Source organism: Drosophila erecta, unplaced genomic scaffold, assembly GCF_003286155.1.
Source record: "Drosophila erecta strain 14021-0224.00,06,07 unplaced genomic scaffold, DereRS2 tig00000021-arrow-pilon, whole genome shotgun sequence".
Classification (NCBI taxonomy): Eukaryota; Metazoa; Arthropoda; class Insecta; order Diptera; family Drosophilidae; genus Drosophila; species Drosophila erecta.
Genome location: NW_020825198.1, coordinates 6,679,262 through 6,697,394, shown reverse-complemented (window position 1 = coordinate 6,697,394; position 18,133 = coordinate 6,679,262). Strand labels below are relative to the sequence as shown.

Sequence of the window (18,133 nt, the reverse complement as noted above, 5' to 3'; positions counted from 1 at the left end):
TGATTATTTGTTAAGCGAAATACAGTCTAGACTATAGTCATATAAATTTACAAATGGAAACCAGACAGTTGGATAATTGTATTGATGTTTTGTTGCTGTCGTATTGATATTATATTACCCCTCCATAGATTAACCTGCTCACTAAATCACAATCGTCTCCACGGGCTGGCTGATTCCAAAGATATGTTGTGCCAGCATCAAATGTTCTTGGCTTATGAAATTCGCAAGCAAAGTGATCACATTCTCATTACAGCGGGCAATCTGCTGGCGCGTTATCGCTCTAAATTCATCGCGGGCTCCTTTATCCGCTCCACGGGTTCCAATTCTACGGCTTTGGGAACCGCCAGCTGCAGTTGTCGCAGTAGGTGTGCCACTGGAAATGGGCGAGCTGGTCAACTCAAAGTTATCCTCCTGCTGGGAGTTCCAAATGTGCGAGAGTTCCTCAATTAAATCGATATTTATTATGTAGGTGGATAGGGTGCGCAGATTGAACGATTTGCGTTGCTTGATCAAGTTAAATATCTGTTGAGTGAGCAGAACATCGTTGAGCAGATTCAGTTGCTGCAGCACTAGGAGATCGCCCAGTAATCGGTCTGGACAGTTCGGTTCGTACACCTTGCAACTCAGTCTGCTGATGATGGCTCCCACGCAATACTGAACCAACGCTGAGCGAGTGAGGGGCAGAAAAACCATGTGCCTGTGACCCTTCAGCGACATATTTTCCAAAAGTTGGCCCTGGGTGGCGGGAAGTTCTGAGAGGATCTTCAAAATACACTGGAAGCCTTGAAGCTGTGTGAGAGATTCTTTAAAGTTTATGCATTTGAATAAATAGACCCTTAACTTACCGTCATGCTCCCCTGCATTAGGTTAAGGCTCAAGATCTGCAGGCTCTGCACCAGGCTGCTCTGGGTGGTCATGTCCGCCATAAGCTTGTTTGCCTCATCCCGGTGTCCGAAATATATGGCCAGGTCGAAGAGGAACCTTGAGATCCAAGGTGCCAAGGGAAGAGCGAGCATGAGTTGACTGAAATCCCTTTGAAACTGATCCGTATTGAGCAATTGCCAGCACTGGGCTGCATGCAAGAAGGCCTTGGATAACTCCGGACTTATGGCCGTGGTCAGGGAGAATTTTGGTGGCTCCATGCTGGGTACTTCGGAGACATCACCTTCCGGGGACCATTCCATGAATCCCTCTACCAAAACATGACTTACATCTGCATCCTCGATCCTTAGCTTGCAATTTCGTATATAGCCATGCAGGGAGTAAATAAACAAGGTGGTGGCGTAGAACAAAACCTGAGAGCTGCCGGCAGGACTTCCGGAAAGTATGTCCACCAGCTTTTCCCAGTACACGTTCTGGTTGACATGTTTGCTGAAGGGCAAAAAGGGCTCCCAGCCCATCATCTGACCGCAGATCATTAGGACTTTGAAGATGTTCTTCCAGGCATCCGCCGTATCCGATTCATCCATGATTTGCCGTAGATAAAACTCCAAGGAACTGGTATATAGTCTGCAGGCCAGATTTGGCGAAAGTTCCGGGGGTTTATTCTGGATCATGGGCAAAACCTCCTTCACCAGAATTCTCTGATAGAGATCCGGTTTGGTTTTCATGCCCTCAGCCAGCATTTCCAATAGTCGTGGAGCCTGAGTTATGGCCGATTTGGGAAACTTGTTGAACATCAGTATATAGATATAGACGCGCTCCAGATTATCGGCACTGTGGTTGATCGTGTGCATGAATATGTTGTGCTGAACCTCTGGAGTTAGGTGCTTATACATTTTCACATAGAACTCATGTTCCGGCGTAGTTTCGTTCTCATTTCTGAGGGCATTTGTTAGGGAGTTGATCTCCTGCCACAGCTCCGTATGTTGATTCGGGAAATTGGAGGCCCTAGAAGAGGAAAACATATCGTTACTGAATAGGTATGTTGTTAACTACTCACATAACGCTGAAACACTTTGCTGCCTCCTCATAATTTTTACCATCGCGTTCCAGAAGGTAAGCCTCGTATTGCAGATTGAATGCATTGGGATAAAGTGTTTTAGCCGTGATAATCCAGGCCATGGCCGCGCAAGGATCGCTTTTTCGGAGTCTTTGCGCCTCCTTGACCATGTACAACTCATTTTCCTCGTGGCTCGACATCTTTTCTCAGGTATTTCTTTTATTTTTAAAATGTTTCTTCAAGTTTCAACAAAAACAAACCATTTAGCCGGCTATTTGAAAGCCATTTGCCAACACTGGCCATATATTGCAATTAGTGCTGACAACTATTGGAGCTGAAATCTAGCCAATGCTTTACATATTTTAGAAATACTTTTGTCTAGCATCAAATTTTTTTAGTTAGTTTTAGGTTAGTGGTGTTGTCTTATTCTAACCCAAAACACATTTTATTTTCTGCTTTCTATGTTTGATATTTGGGTATTTTAGTTTTTAGCTGGAAAATAGCTAGAAAAAAATAGATATAAAAATGGCCTCCGGCTCATCTGCAATCGATAAGTGTCGTGTAGCACCGGCGGCAGTGTTGCAAAGCGGCTGCCTGCCAGCTGATTGTTCGCTAAATGAACAATTGTTTTTCGCGAATTTTTGTATATTTCTGTGATTTCTGCGCACACAAATTCAAAAGCTATATAAAGCAAAATACATACAAACCGGCAGTTCCGTCGTCTTGTGTAATATGTGTGACTAAACCAGTTTTCTAAAAAATATCTGCCAACGCGTCGTTTTGCTTAGTTTTTTTGTTGCGTGAATAAAATACAACGTTGGATATTTAGAAATTCGCCAATTCTTGTAAATAGGATATATGTATATAATTCAAGTGCCACAACCAACGAAGTAAGATTAAATTGTGATTTCCCCCATTCGTTTGCTGGGCCCACTTCAAACCACTATAAATTTGAGTCCACAAAACGCAGTATGCCCCATTATCTGATTGTCATATGGAAAACAGACAATGACAGTCGACTTAATAAATTAAAACAAAGCGTTTCGCACAAAATTCGTACGTAAATAACTGAAATGTCAGACGCTAAATCCGAAATTGAGGGCATTATAGCCGGTCCCACGACATCTGGCGACCAACAACAACAACGGCAGCAGGAAAATGAGCAACAAGTGGTCGCCACGAAGGACATTAAAGCTTCGGAACAGAGTAAGTAATGCAACAAAAAAAGGAATTTCTGTAAAATATTTCTAGAAACATACATAGTATCTTCAGTTAAGACCCTCATTAAGTAATTGATAAATGGCCTGCTGCTCCCATTTCCCCTTTGTAATCTACACTATTTAATAATGACTTAGCACTTATCACAAGCTGGTTACCGATCAGCAAATAAAAAACAAACAAAAAAATAAGCAAAAGGTAAATAGAAACTAAACTTTAAATTATATGCAAATAACAATCGTTCATTTGTATCTTACAGTATTGTTTATTGTAAAATAATCTTAGAATGCTGTCGATATCGTATTTATTTATTTTTAGTTGAGAGCATCACTGATTTTTAGAAGCTATTCCTATTCCACACTAGACATCATTATTTTATACACATCACTTAACAATAGATAGCCATAAATCATAAAAAAAACAGAACCAAGACAAAAAACACTAGTTCATGCATTATGCTAATATGCTCATCTCTTAAATATTTTCTAACAAATTTACTGGAACCTGATTCGATTTTTAGTTTATAGAGCATCCACGAATTACGTATATTTACTTACTCCCCATACATTGTATTATTTTGTATTCTTTGTTAACGTATAAAGTTCCTTACACTTTTATCACAAGATCGGCGACACTTTTCGATGAATCATGAGTGTACCATAAATTCGAAAAACCTGTTTTATTATTTTGTAAATTGCTTCAAAAATTTCACGTTCAAACCGCAAAGAAAATAAATTGGAAATTATATTAATTTGTATTTGTTCAGTCCTAGATTGAACTATCTTTTTAAACTAGTGCCCTGATAAATCTTCTAAAGGGTATTTTTTATTATAAGTTATTTATTTTTGTGACATTCTTCGTGATTTTTATTTGAATGCAAGTGTGTATTTATTATGAAGTTCTATATCAGTCTAAAAGTAATCGCGAGTTTTGAGTTTACTTATGTGTTATATATATTTTGTAGTGTTATAATGTATTGTATATAACCACCAGTTGTTGCATCCCAAATCCACACATAGCAGGTTAGTTGCTGCAATTTTAAAAATTCTCCAAGCCACAAGCACACACAATTTCACTAATCCTTGAGATTCTCTTTAAAGTTAAATATTAATGAAACTCGTTGCAGCGGCGAAAAGGCAGCGACCGCGTTTGATACAAGAGAAGAGCACCCAGGAGCCGGATCCTTTGATCCTGGAGCATGCCACTCTGGTATCGGTGCCGCAGCATATGGAGAAGCTACTGAATCAGTATCAGGAGAACCGGAAAATGCCGGCTGCTGAGTGGCTTCATTTGCTGACTTACCTGGTGGCCCTGGAGTGCGGATTTGTCGAGGAGGAGACATTTGCCCAGAAGAGACACCTCATTGAGCCCGTTCCATCATTCAGCAGCTTCCATGCCTTGAATGTGCGACTCCTGAGCGAACAGCCTGCTAACTATGAGGTGTGCTTCAATGACACCGCGTACCAAATGCGTCTGCGTACCCTGCTGGATAAGCATGCACCCGAGGAGACCTCCCTAGTGGCTGCCCTCCAGTCCCGTCTGATGGCCATCACCCTGGGGGACCAGCTTATGGTCACCCTGTCCCCAGCACCTCCTTCGAAGCAGCCTGGCTACAGCATCTGCCTGCCCATCGGACGCTATGTCCTGAATATTCAGGCGAAGAACAAGCCCATTTATCATCGCTTTCGGAAGCTGGATGAGCTGTCCTACCAGCTCAAGCAGCATGTGTTCCAGCCCATGCGATCGCAGCAGCTAATGCAGATGGAGAAGAAGCTGCAGCCATCGCTCTTGGGCCTCCCGGACGAATTGTACTTCGAGATCTTCAGATATCTGGACAGAAGCCAGCTGAATGTGGTAGCCAAGGTCAATAGACAGCTCCATTTCTACAGCAAGGAAATGGAACGAAAAAGGCTGAAGGGGGGCAGAAGCTGAGGTCATTTTGTAAAATGTATTAAGTAATGGTTTTGGCTTGTAATAAATGTCAAGTGGTGCATAAAGATTCTCGTAAAAGTCGGTAGTAATTTGTGTTTACGCAAATGCTTTGATTTATTAAGTAAAAACCCACATAGGGCTTACCTTAGCGATTGGAAGTATTGCATGGTATTGAATACAATGAAATTCTTATTCTCATTTGATATTAAGAAATGTTTTCAATTTTAAGATGGATTGTTACAATAAATTATCTTTCCAACATAAGCGAAATGGTACGTGTTTAATTTGGTGGTAGAAGTGGACTTTAAATTGAAAATGTAAATTCGAAATATGCCGGCTTACAAAACAAGAGGGTACTATTTATTTAATTGAATTAAGTTTTATGTAAAATCAGGGAATTGTGTTTTAAATTATTTAAACTCCTTACCTGTTTACTTTTATTTTCTTCTTCGTTGTTAATAAGCACCATACCTTAGTTTGAAATCATACTTAGCACATTTATCCTTATCGCATGCATTTTTGGTTTCTTTCTGTATTTAATCTACCATCATCAGCAGCAAGGATAATTGTGGAGCCGCCGACGCCCTCGGCTGATTCCTGCAACTCCTTCGATATATTTGAGCCACCTGCCACGCCTCTGGATTCCATAAGCATCAAGAGCAGTGCCAGTAGTTACCTCTACGATCGTGATATTACAGGTGAGTTGCGTCCAAGTGTCGTCGCCACCTGTTCGTCGGCATTTCACCCCCCTTTTTTGCCGAAAAGAGGGGTACACGCCCCTAAACGAGTCGGCCCTCAACCACAGAAGTGCAGAATGCGAAACAAGCGGCTCCAGCAGCCAAAAACACGCGCCGAGATTGTCGCATCCACAATTCCCAGTGCCCCCAAAAGCCCCAAGCCCCAATCCCCAATCCCCGTACACGTCGGCTTCGAATCTCCAACCTCACAAGCCCACTTCGATTTTTTATGCGCACGCAAAATCAACAAAACCCACGCGAGCAAAACGGCACCCCTATAACCCCTATGTGTGCTACATCTTTATACACTGAGGGAAACCCATGAAAAACGGAAGTCATTTGTAAGGCTTCACACATTTTTATAATTTTAAATTCATTTGAAACTCAAAAGCTCTTGAGAGTATTGGAGTAAGGAAACGTAACCTTGCCATGCTTCTCCCAAACGTTTCTCTAAGTGTACACCCCTCGGCCTCCTCGCCTTTTCGGTTTCCCTGGCGGATGGCATCCACAATTTGGTTTTTCTCCCTCAACAGCGGGATGCCTGCTGCTCGGTGCTGGGCTCCTATTTCGTGTTTATATTACGATATCGACTTTCTCGAGCCGAGCCTTATCACTAAAATAAAATGAAATAAAACCAAAAATGCTGAGAGTGAGTTGAGTGCAGCCTTGGAAAGCCTAGGTTTTCGGGTTCCCGTGGGTCCTGTCGAAATTATCTGGCTACAACTTTATCAAAATAACGAAAAACAGTGACAAATGCATAAATAATTTATGGCAAAGGCAAACAAAGCAAAACATATTCCGCTGGGCTGGTGCTCTCGCAATTATTTTTAAACCAGAGTCGTGTCTCCTGAAAAGCTCCGGAAAAACGAGAGAAGCTTTCCATCGAGCTGCTCTTGATGAGTTACTCTGCATTTTCCAGGAGCAGCTGTTTTCCCCAGCCACGTCCCCCCACTTTTGTCCGCCCACAATCCGGTCGAATGGTTGGGTGAATGAACCCACAGATGTGGGTTTAACACAGTGGTCAAAAGTAACTAAAAGAGAGAATGCTATAGTCGAGTTCCTCGACTATCAGATACCTGTTGGTTAGCTAGTGGAAGTGCGAATGAGAAATTTGAAAAAGTTTTTTGGCAAATCAATAAACTAATACAAAAATTAAAAAATATCAAAACATTTTTCAAAAGAGTGGCAGTTTTGGGCCGTTTGTGGGCTTTAAAATGGGCGTGGCAAATCTAGCTCTTATAGTTCCTGAGATCTCGACGTTCATACGAACGGACAATCGGTCGGACAGACCTGTTTGCTCTGGGTTTCTGCTATAAAAATTTTATTACTTTGGCAACGCTTTCATTTGGTAATAAAAGACTATCTTATCGCGAATGGAAGCCTTCAAATTTGGAATTTCATAAGCGATAGAAATACTTTACGAGTGAGTCATTGCGTTTGTATTTATTTTGTTTAAAAATAAATGCTCTTCAGCTTTTCTTTAACATTGAGCCAAGTTGAGTCCCATGTGAGTTTGGGCACACTGTTTCCTCTTCTGCCATGCTAAACTGTGCCAAACTTGTAGTAGCTGTTGTTGCTTCTCCTTTCCATTCTCGGTCTCCGCCGTGTGGGTGTTCCAGTAACGGTAAACAGCAAAGAGGAATCAAAAAAGTTGGCAAAACATACGCTTCTCCTCTTTCCCTCTTTCCTTTGGGATGCAAGCGAAAGCAAAGGCCAATTTTCTAAGCACCAGCAGATGCAACTCGCTCTCGCTCGCTCATGGTCACACTGGAAAAAATATTCATAGAATAAACAAAATTCAACTGTTCAGTGAATGTTTAAAAACACTTTTCATCTGCATTTACTAGTAATTTTCAATAGTTTTTCAATTTTTAATTGAAATATTTGAAACTGCTTTTAAAGCGTATGCCATTGAGTCCATATCCTGATGAACTTTTGTGTGGGTGCTCAGATGGACCCGATTGTTTGTTATCTGTGCTTTTCGGCTCTCACAGACTCCCGATTTCCTCTGCAACTCTCTACAATGCTACCACTCTCTCGGCTGATTGCGCTTTTCGCCTTTCGCTCCTTGGCCAGCCAGCTTTTCCGCAGGATAACAAAGCTCGGCGCAATCAGTCGTCGTACTTTGGCCCAGCGTCTCTGGTCGGAAAAGCGGAAAAGCGGGACTTTTCACCCCGGGGAGAGAGTGTCGCGAGTCCTCGCTCTCGCCCAGATACCGTTAGAACCTGTTCGAACTAGGTCCTTTAGTGACATACATATGCATCGCATCCTTCGCGTCCGTGTGCTTTGTGCTCTGTGTTTTCATAAATATAAATAAATAAGTCCTGGGTGCTGCAGAACTTACTACAACCACACAACAGCTGATTATTTTAGATCTACGCTGGTGATTTTTATAAACACTTTCAAGTGGTTTTGAGTGGCTGCCAGGCGACCTTGACATCGCAGTCAATGGTCTAGTTACCATTTGCATTATCTTTGACGCACAAGTCATCATGAAATCAGCTGGATTATTTTAAGGACCTTAACTGTTCACTGTAAGGGAACACCAAAGGGAGCGAATCCTTTCCTAACGAGCTGGGAATTTTCTATAAATCGCGTTTTTGAATTAAATTACCAGCGATTTTGTAACACCGTGTTGTGGGTCAAAATAATACTGTGTGTATATTCTAAAGCAAATGGGTGTTTCGCGATTTTAGTTGTATTTGCAATAAGTACTGGATATCAAATCCAGCGACCTAAACGCAATGGTCTAGTGGTAATTTTGAACTGCACAAGACTAGAGAAGATCAGCCTCAAGCTGGATTACAGCAGCGATAGCAACGGACCCTGGGAGAAGCAGCAGCAGAACCCAATTCCGCAGAACCCAAGTTTGGAAAAGGACAACAATGCCAGGACCAACGAGCAGCTGCAGCAGCAGCAGCAGCAGGACTTGCTGCAACAGTTGCAGCAGCAATTCCAGATGGCAGCGGTGCAGCAGCAGCACCACCAGCGACAGTTGCTGCACCACCAGCACTCCCATCCGCCCTTCCAAGCCCCCCAGCAGCAGCAGCAGCATCAGACGGCACAGCAGCAGCAGCATCAGACGGCACAGCAGCAGCAGCACCAGGCATTGCAGCAGCAGCAGCAGCAGCAGCGCTTGCACCACTCGCACCACCCGCCGCTGCAGCACCACCTGTCGCTGGGTGGCTACCAGCAACTGCAGCTGCAGATGCAGGCCACCAGGAACCAGTACTCCACGCCGCAGCACCACTATCGCAGCACAGCAACCACTGCTGCTGCCACAGCAGCAGCAACAACTCCGAACGCAGCCACCATTAGACGCCGCACCTTAAGTCATGTATCGCGCTCCTACTCCCTGGGCACAGCGGCGGCCAATGCAGCAGCATCCGCAGCAGCCAGTGCAGCAGCAGCAGCGGCAACTGCAGCAGCCGCAACAGCCACCTCATCGGCCAGTAGCAATAATCAACTGAGTATCCACAAAACTGGCATCATGGTAGCCGCATCGCGCTGTCGAAGTCCCATAATGCTGTGCCACAGTCACAGCGATGGAGAGTTTCCACTGTACAGAGGTGAGTCCACACAAGCGAGTGCCCACTGTGCCGTGGTGCGTAGTGCGCTCCCAGGTGGATCGACGTACATTTTGATAGCTTAATTAGCCGCTGTCATTGTGTGTCACTCGCATGTGCAGAGTGCAACAGTTGACGGCATCGGAAAATGCTATGAAAATGGGAAATGAGATGAAAGTGGGATGAAAGGGTGGGCCACTCGGAAGTTGCGGTGCGTTTGGATATTTTCCGGGGCTCCATTGTGTCCTGTAACGCTAACTGGTCGATTGTTGTGTGCGGGCCTTTGGGGCTGCACCTCGTATTGATTGATTGCTTGGCAATGATTTATTAATTGGATTACTTGCATGCGGGCTCCCTTTCATACTCGCAGTTTACGCTTTAATTAAATATTTTGCAAACACATACATATGACCATTTTTATAAAATGAGCCCTTAAAATGTACATTGTGTTACCAATTTAAACGTATCAAGGAGCTCATGCGTTATAATAAACTCAATTAGCAACGTTTCCTTTGATGGTACCCAGTTTATATATTCCCACTTAATTACTCAATTACCGTATCAAGCGATTCTATATAAAAAGCCATCATTTTCTAATCCGCAAACGTAACAAGCTATATCGCACTTAATATTGATATTTACGACGCCAATTTGCCAAATTGAGTAAATCTCATTGAAATCGCACCGAGCTTTACACGCGAAAAGGTTGGCTCTGCTCTTTATGGCACACCCGATTTTATGCAATTTTCCCGGTGATTTTGATGCTTTTCTTTGGCTTTTCCTCCTCCATTTCCACTTTTGTTTTGCTTGTCATCTGGTGCGAAACTTAATTAAATTACGACACTTCTTCAGCGGCTTTTTTTCAGCTTTTCCTGGCAAGTTCAAAGCGCAATGTGTCGCACATCCTGCCAGGGACTTCCTTTCCTCTCTTTCTGTTTTTATCGCTCTCCCTTTCGCCCACACACACACACGCACACACATTTGTTGACTGGTCTAATATGCTTTAAATGACGGCATCGATTTGGACCCATTTGATGAGCTTGTTTCAGCGGCGACATCTGCGAAAAATTTTCATGAGCCTGCACAGAAAAGAAATTTTAAGGCAGAAACAAAATCCAACAAAACTTGACTAACTTTGAAATTGTACTTTGTAATTCTGCCACATTTCATAAAATTCTTCTCTATGTACGGCAAAAAAGATAGCTCATAGATAATTGTATTTATTTTGGCACTGTTTTCCTCAGTGTAGAACATTTGCGGGTGTTCGTACGAAATAAAATTAGCAGACTGATGGTAAGACGGGATCGAGGTGGTAGACAAACTTTTCTGTCGTAAAATGTTGCAAGCAACGTTTCCCCAAAATTGGTGCTACAAAAATTGATATCTCAAGTGGAAATCCATGCACATTCTACCCAAACCTGATGTTGTTCATCTTAAATTTATGAGCTTCTTTCGACATCTTTGGAAAGTTTCATTTTTGGATTTGCTTGATTGTTTAAAAAATTATGGATTCGAAATTTATTGGCCACTTGATTTCTGTGGCATCCAGCAGCTGGAACGAATGGTTGGTTAATTATTCAGGCCGCATTTTGGGTTCAGTTTTGACATGCATAAATTTCTTTGAGCACGATTTATTAGTAAGGGTTTTTAAAGAATATTTAATATTTTAAAATTAAGGGGAAAAAAGGACATGCTTTTTATTAAAGCAACATTTGGAATATAGTTCGTTTTGTTTCAAGAAACACGAACTTCGTAGCGAAAATACATATGTATTTATTTGCAATCCTCTTTTCCGCTCCATAGTTTTTAATTTTCCTCTGGACTTTCTGGCTGAGTAAATATTGACAAATGTTGATAATATTTCATTACCATCTACGATAGTTATGCCCTGCTTTTTTTCCCCTTTATCCTTGTCAACAATTTTTGCAGTTGTGTTTGGTGCCTCCTTTTTCAATTTTTTTGCTGTCAATATGGCGCCATTTATGACAAACTGTTCGATGATGGCGTCGACAGCTTCCTGGGCTTTAATCACACCCACCCAGGAACCCCCTTGTAGCCTACACTGAAAATAATGTATTTAAGTTTGTGTTTATGTTTAATTTTCCACCACTGTTTTGTAAGCGAACATCTTTATGGTAACACACACTAAACACTTAGGTTAATATTAAATTATTATGGATATTCAAATACACCTTTCAAATGACTAGAAGCACGAATGTAGGCTATTCAGTTCAGATGTTCATTGAATAATGTTTGAATTTATTTATGGCCCAGTTTTGTTTCAGTGCATTGCATGGTGGATACTTAATGACTCCATGGCGTGTCTTTAGTGCTCGAGTTAATGTTTCGCGTATTGATTTCGCTCCCTTTGCCTGCAACCCCAAGTCTCTCCCCCCTTCGCTCAAATGCTTCTTGGCATTTCTCCCACGGAAAATGGGGCGGTGGGGCAGAGACGAAAGGGGGTATGGGGACAGCATCCGCAGCAAGTTGGCCAAGTAATTAAGGTTCTTGTAGCGCTGCTGCCTCAATGGCTCCCCAAGTTACGTGCACGAAATCTAAATTTAATTTGCAACTTGTGCCAAAAACGTGGGAAAAAAGAAAAATTAAATAAAATATTTCGATGCAGTACGAATTTTCCTTATGGGCCTATTGAGGTCATAAGCTCTGGTATGGGGATAAAAATTGAAAAGGATGAAAAGACGGATAATTAATTGACAAGAATAGAGAAAAATAGATACCGTGGGGTTGGATGATTCTTCAAATACATTTTGGAAAGCTATTCAAATATTTCAGCAACTTTTTAATAGCATTATTATTACGTCGTTAAAGATAGATCACGTAATTTTTGTACCCGTTTCTCGCACAGTAAAAGGATATACTATATTTGTTGAAAAGTGACATACCTCTAAATTTTTCTGGCGCAATTCTCTAAAAATCTGCATTCAAATTTAGAAATTTTTTTTTTTCATTTTTTTTTTTTATTTTCTTGATGTGATGATGTAGAAATTCAAAGAAATTAAGAACTGTTCCAAGGCTGAAGCTCTAAACTCCATAACTCAACTTATCTTAATCGGATTTTGAAGTGGCATACCTCTAAATGTTTCTGGAGCAATTCTCTAAATAACTGCATTTAAATTTAAAAATGCAATTTTTTAAAATTTTTTTGTAATTTTTTTCATGTGAGATTTTGTGGAAATTTAAAAAATTAAGATATGTCCCAAAGCTGAAGTTCTAAACTCCATAACTCAACTTATCTTAATCGGATTTTGAAGTGGCATACCTCTAAATGTTTCTGGAGCAATTCTCTAAATAACTGCATTTAAATTTAAAAATGCAATTTTTTAAAAATTTTTTGTAATTTTTTTCATGTGAGATTTTGTGGAAATTTAAAAAATTAAGAAATGTCCCAAAGCTGAAGTTCTAAACTCTATAACTCAACTTATCTTAATCGGATTTTGAAGTGGCATACCTCTAAATGTTTCTGGAGCAATTCTCTGAAAATCTGCATTCAAATTTAGAAATTTTTTTTTTTTCAATTTTTTTGTAAATTTTTGATGTGATGATGTAGAAATTAAGAAATGTCCTAAGGCTGAAGTTCTATACTCCATAACTCAACTTATCTTAATCGGATTTTGAAGTGGCATACCTCTAAATGTTTCTGGAGCAATTCTCTAAATAACTGCATTTAAATTTAAAAATGCAATTTTTTAAAATTTTTTTGTAATTTTTTTCATGTGAGATTTTGTGGAAATTTAAAAAATTAAGATATGTCCCAAAGCTGAAATTCTAAACTCCATAACTCAACTTATCTTAATCGGATTTTGAAGTGGCATACCTCTAAATGTTTCTGGAGCAATTCTCTAAATAACTGCATTTAAATTTAAAAATGCAATTTTTTAAAAATTTTTTGTAATTTTTTTCATGTGAGATTTTGTGGAAATTTAAAAAATTAAGAAATGTCCCAAAGCTGAAGTTCTAAACTCTATAACTCAACTTATCTTAATCGGATTTTGAAGTGGCATACCTCTAAATGTTTCTGGAGCAATTCTCTGAAAATCTGCATTCAAATTTAGAAATTTTTTTTTTTTCAATTTTTTTGTAAATTTTTGATGTGATGATGTAGAAATTAAGAAATGTCCTAAGGCTGAAGCTCTAAACTCCATAACTCAACTTATCTTAATCGGATTTTGAAGTGGCACACCTCTAAATGTTTCTGGAGCAATTCTCTAAATAACTGCATTTAAATTTAAAAATGCAATTTTTTAAAAATTTTTTGTAATTTTTTTCATGTGAGATTTTGTGGAAATTTAAAAAATTAAGAAATGTCCCAAAGCTGAAGTTCTAAACTCTATAACTCAACTTATCTTAATCGGATTTTGAAGTGGCATGCCTCTAAATCTTTCTCGCGCAATTCTCTAAAAATCTGCATTCAAATTTAGAAATTTATTTTATTTCAATTATTTTGTAATTTTTTTGATGTGATGTGATTTTAACTTGTTAAATTCTAAAAACTACTTTTTTAAGAAGTTGCAGATAGAGTTTATTTGAGCTATTCAATTGAATGTATGTCAAACAAGCGTCAAACGGAAAACAAACACAAAAAACATTTCCGGAATAACATTTCCCAATGAAGTTTACATTATTCCCGCAATTTAATTTCACTTACAAAAATCCTTAGAAAATCAACTTAGCCGCCAAACTTTTCCTCTCGAAAAATTGAGTTGCAAATTTTCTCGCTTTGGGTGGCCATTTTGTGTGCCATCTTCTAGGCGCTTCAAGTTGGCCAAGAAACAACTCAATTTGAGTTTGAATGCAGCTGTTTTGGGCTTGGCACTTGGTCGCAGAATTTGGCATTGAATTAACGTCTTCCCTCCGCCAGTTTTCCTTTTTGTTTGGTTTTCGCTGGTTGGCGAAAAGCGAGATCCAGGGAAATTACCATAAAAATGCGCAGCTCTGCGAAAGATTATCTTTATTTGCAAACCGAGACAGAGACGGACAAATCAGATGTAAGTCCTTGAACCTTCTCGCCCACCACCCCCAACCACTTGAGTTTTCCCCACAGTCACATCAGACTAAACAAAAGGCCGAGGGAAAACCCAAAAGAAAAACACAGCAACAAAATAACAAGACAAGTCAAAAGGTAACCAAAAACAACGGAGACAACGCCAACCGCAAATGACCAACTTAAGCCTCAATTTGGGCTTTGGTCAAAAGGGAAAACATGCGAAAGATGGCCAAAAGTGGGCGGAGAGGGGCGGAAAGCTGTGACCACCTTGCTGGAAAATTGCCTGGCTTAAAAATTTAATACTGCTCGCTTATTTGAAAACAATCAAAGTTCCAGGTTTGTTGTTGATTTTCCGACTGCACAGGAAAAATGCTTCATAAGAAGTTAAATTTTAATTTGTTGCTAGTTACTTAGTGCATTTTCTATTTATTCTATATAAAAGAATACGAAATATTGCTATGGCTAGTGTATCTATGCAATTGTTTATGAAAACGCATACAACATCTATCTGAGCTCTTATGTATTTTTCTCTGTGTCGCTGTTTACGGTTCTGCCCGTTTTGCTCGTCCGCTGTTATTTATTTATATTTTATTTGCCTGCCCCACTTACCTGACATCAACCCCTGTCCGCCGCATCCTTCCGACTTCCTTCCTGTCGTCCTTCCGCTGCTTGTCCACCTCATACTCGGGTACCCGTTTAACTCATCTTCAGCGACAGAATTCCGGTCATGTGCTGCACATAATTGCATTCAAAGCCCTCGAAAGCAACCCTCTGATTTTCTACTCCTTTTTTATTGAGTAGCGCGGCAAATGACAATAAAAGCGGTTACTCATACGCCATGTTGTCCATGCGCAAAGTTTCCCATGTAATTACAGCCCAGTTTGTTGTTGCGGGTGGTCAGGGAAAACAGAATTCTTTATGCAAACTTTTGGGTCATGCCATTCAGACATGGATCTGGCCAATGACAAGCTGGAGCAGCGTCGCAGTTGCTGGAAAAGTTTGGGGGAAATTAAAGTTTTCCAACAGCGGGAAAGGACATTTTTTCGGAAAAACGTGAGACAACTGTGCAGTGGAAGTTGTTTATATATTATGTTGGTAATGTAGTATTAGTCACTTTTGGGTTAAAAAAAATGCTTAGGAAATATTTCCTTAAAAATTTGTAGTTTAAATTTTCAACTTTGAGCTTGTACCAGAAAAATGTCTTATATTCAGCTTTTGTTGGATTTTGTAACTTTTTCTAAATTGTGGTCATCTCATTCGATTTTTTCTTTGCCTTTCTCCGTATTGATTTATGTGGGTTTTATGTTTTGCTGCTCTATTCTTCTGACCGACCTTCTAAGCCCGTTTCACGTTTTGTTGACTGACCAGCGATTCACTAAAGAGAAACTTGTGTATTTGAGGCTTTTATTTAAATAAAGAAATGGGGATTTACTGAAATCCTAAAATTTGGCATTGAGTAGAATAACTATTTATGAGCAAAAACTGTAAAATAATTTAAAATGCATATCTATTTGGGTTAAATAAGATCTGAAGATCTATATATATTATTAAAGGATTAAGGAGATGGTTTTAGAAAATCATACACACAAGTTTTGGCTATTTCTGGTATTTTTTTTTTAATTTTCCCTAATTTTTCCCAGTATACTTTGCAAACTGCAGTGGCCATTGTGACAGTTTTGTTTTATTTTGACCGCGTTTGCGATTGCTTTTAGTTTTAGTTGAACGCGAACCTTTACCAACGACGGCTGAGAAAAATGTGCAATTGTGAAAAAATAAAAGAAAATCAAATACATATGTGTACGCGAATAAGCCAAATAAAAATCGATTATACGCCACGTTGAACGCGCTGAAAAGTGAAGATAAAATTGTGCCGCGGATTCAATTTAACGCCAGACTTCACTTTATCTCGCATGTTAGAGTTATCTGAGAAAACGCAGATATATGAGGGAAAACAAGGATTTGTAGATAGGCGGAATTCACAGTGGAGGAGATGGAGTGAAGTGTCGATTGAGATGTCCTGTCGGCGCCAAACGATTTCGATTCCGATTTTATCAGGACTTTGATTTGGGCCTGGCTAATAGGCCTGTATTATCCCCCATTTTTCCCCATTGCTACTCTTTTCGGGACAGAATGTTTCGCAAGCGAAAGCAGCAGCAGCTGAGATTGAAACATCGACCCGGCGACAGGAAGCGGAAATTGTTGTCCTGCATTTTTAACAGAGGTTGGCTTAAAACTGTTGTTCATTTCCACACTCACACTTCAGCAATGAATTTTTCATATTCCCCGATAAAATAAAAAACGAGGAGCAGCAGCAGCCAGAATTTCTCATCCCTGCCCTGGACCCCTTAAATATGTTTTCAGTAAAAGAGAAAGAAACCCGACCCTCCGAGGAAGGATAGCTCGGCGTAATCACTTGTTGAGTGCTTTGTTTCGTCCTTTTGTTCGTCCTGCTAATAGTCCGGCAATTAATTGCGTGTCTGCCTTGATTCCTCGCTGGCGGCCATCATTAATCAGGGGCGAAAATTGATAAGCGCTATGATTTAATAATAAATTATAGCCAAGGAAAGGATTTACTCGGAATTTCATAAGAAAACTGCTCGCAGCCCTTGAAAAATTAAATTAAGCCAATTTGAAAAACTTGTTTAAATCGGCTAATAGTGTGTAAACTCTTCTAGAATTGTTCCATTTGCACTGGAAAGGATACATTATTTCAAAGATCTACTCACTTACAGCGACGTTTAAATATACATATGTACTTACTTGCTGCCTTTTATAAACATACTCGTAATCATCTGAATTTGTTCAGCCGAATACTGACGTTAATTTTCATTTGACTTGACGTGCCATTTACCTAATACAATGCCCGCAACACAAACATTCCAAAAGCAAACACGAAAAAAAGGCAGTGACGCATACCCTTAAGTCTTCAGGATAGCACTCAGCTTTATTCGGCGACTTAGAAATTGGGGAAAAATTATTAGAAAATATAGTAAGTCTAGGTTACAGCACTTTATTTTTGTTGAGGAAGCGCACCTGTTAGTCGCAACATATGCAAGCTTCTCGCCTGGCTCATTTGATATGGCTATTTACCTGAGGGGCCCAGAGAAACACTTAACTTTGTTTAGCCTGAATTAGTCCTGCCACTGCTCTGCCCACCAATTCTCTTTCATCTCATCACCTCTTTGCTCTTTTCTTCTCTTGCAGGTAAGTTTGACATTGATGGACTACGCAGCCTGGCAATCGAAGGATGTGCGAGTGGGCGGACAAGGAAGCGCCAATAAATGCGCCCGAAAGTATGCAATGACTTTTGACATTCCCCTGCGTGTGCGTATGTTACGATGGGCGGGAAATTCGAAAATTCGGAAAAGCGAGGTGCGTGGGTTTTTCTTTTCCCAGCCGACGCCTCCCGCAGCTTACCGTTCCTTCGATGCAAATTAGATTTAGATTTTGAGAACATTTGCCTCCATCTTCCATTTTTATGTACACATCTTTAAGTTCGTTTCGCGCTCAAAGGGAAAACGAATAGAAAACAAGTTTTGAGGTGGGCGCCCTGCTGATGACAGACTTTTGCCGCCCGTCACTCGCATTTCCTCTGTGCAAATATACCGTGGTGTGTCGGGCTGGAAAAACAGTTTCTGTTTGTTCTTTTCGCGACAAAGTCCTAAGAAAACAATGCGAAATTAATGGCAAGTTAAGTGGAAAGTTGATTGCCATTCTTATTTCCACTCGCGGG

The 18,133-nt window shown here is 40.3% G+C and overlaps 2 protein-coding genes across 5 annotated transcripts in view; one reads left to right on the top strand and one right to left on the bottom strand.

Annotated features, from left to right (window-relative positions):
* Positions 1 to 113: 113 nt before the first annotated feature.
* Positions 114 to 2,142, bottom strand: LOC6546380 (integrator complex subunit 10). The gene is made up of 3 exons (XM_001971747.3): positions 1,943 to 2,142; positions 846 to 1,890; positions 114 to 789 (listed from the first exon to the last, which is right to left on the bottom strand). The coding sequence occupies exons 1-3, from the start codon at positions 2,140 to 2,142 to the stop codon at positions 142 to 144; spliced, it is 1,893 nt and encodes a 630-aa protein (XP_001971783.1). The 3' UTR covers positions 114 to 141.
* Positions 2,143 to 2,491: 349 nt separating this feature from the next.
* Positions 2,492 to 18,133, top strand: part of LOC6546210 (protein nutcracker) — a 92,481-nt gene continuing 76,839 nt past the window's right edge. For 2 of the 4 annotated variants that reach the window (XM_026977618.1, XM_026977617.1), the window contains exons 1-2: positions 2,492 to 3,148; positions 5,650 to 5,790. In XM_026977618.1, the coding sequence (XP_026833419.1) occupies positions 3,016 to 3,148; positions 5,650 to 5,790 (274 nt within the window). In that variant the 5' untranslated portion in view covers positions 2,492 to 3,015. Of the gene's footprint in view, positions 3,149 to 4,286; positions 5,363 to 5,646; positions 5,791 to 18,133 lie in introns of those variants that run through there. The other 2 variants (XM_026977616.1, XM_026977620.1) reach the window with 2 other exon arrangements.

Excerpts from the sequence above, each read along its gene's own strand:
- LOC6546380 (XM_001971747.3), bottom strand. The coding sequence starts at position 2,142 with ATGTCGAGCCACGAGGAAAATGAGTTGTACATGGTCAAGGAGGCGCAA. Across the intron at positions 1,891-1,942 it reads GCAAAGTGTTTCAGCGTTAT|GGCCTCCAATTTCCCGAATC; the intron begins GTGAGTAGTTAA and ends TTCCTCTTCTAG. Across the intron at positions 790-845 it reads TAATGCAGGGGAGCATGACG|CTTCAAGGCTTCCAGTGTAT; the intron begins GTAAGTTAAGGG and ends TCTCTCACACAG.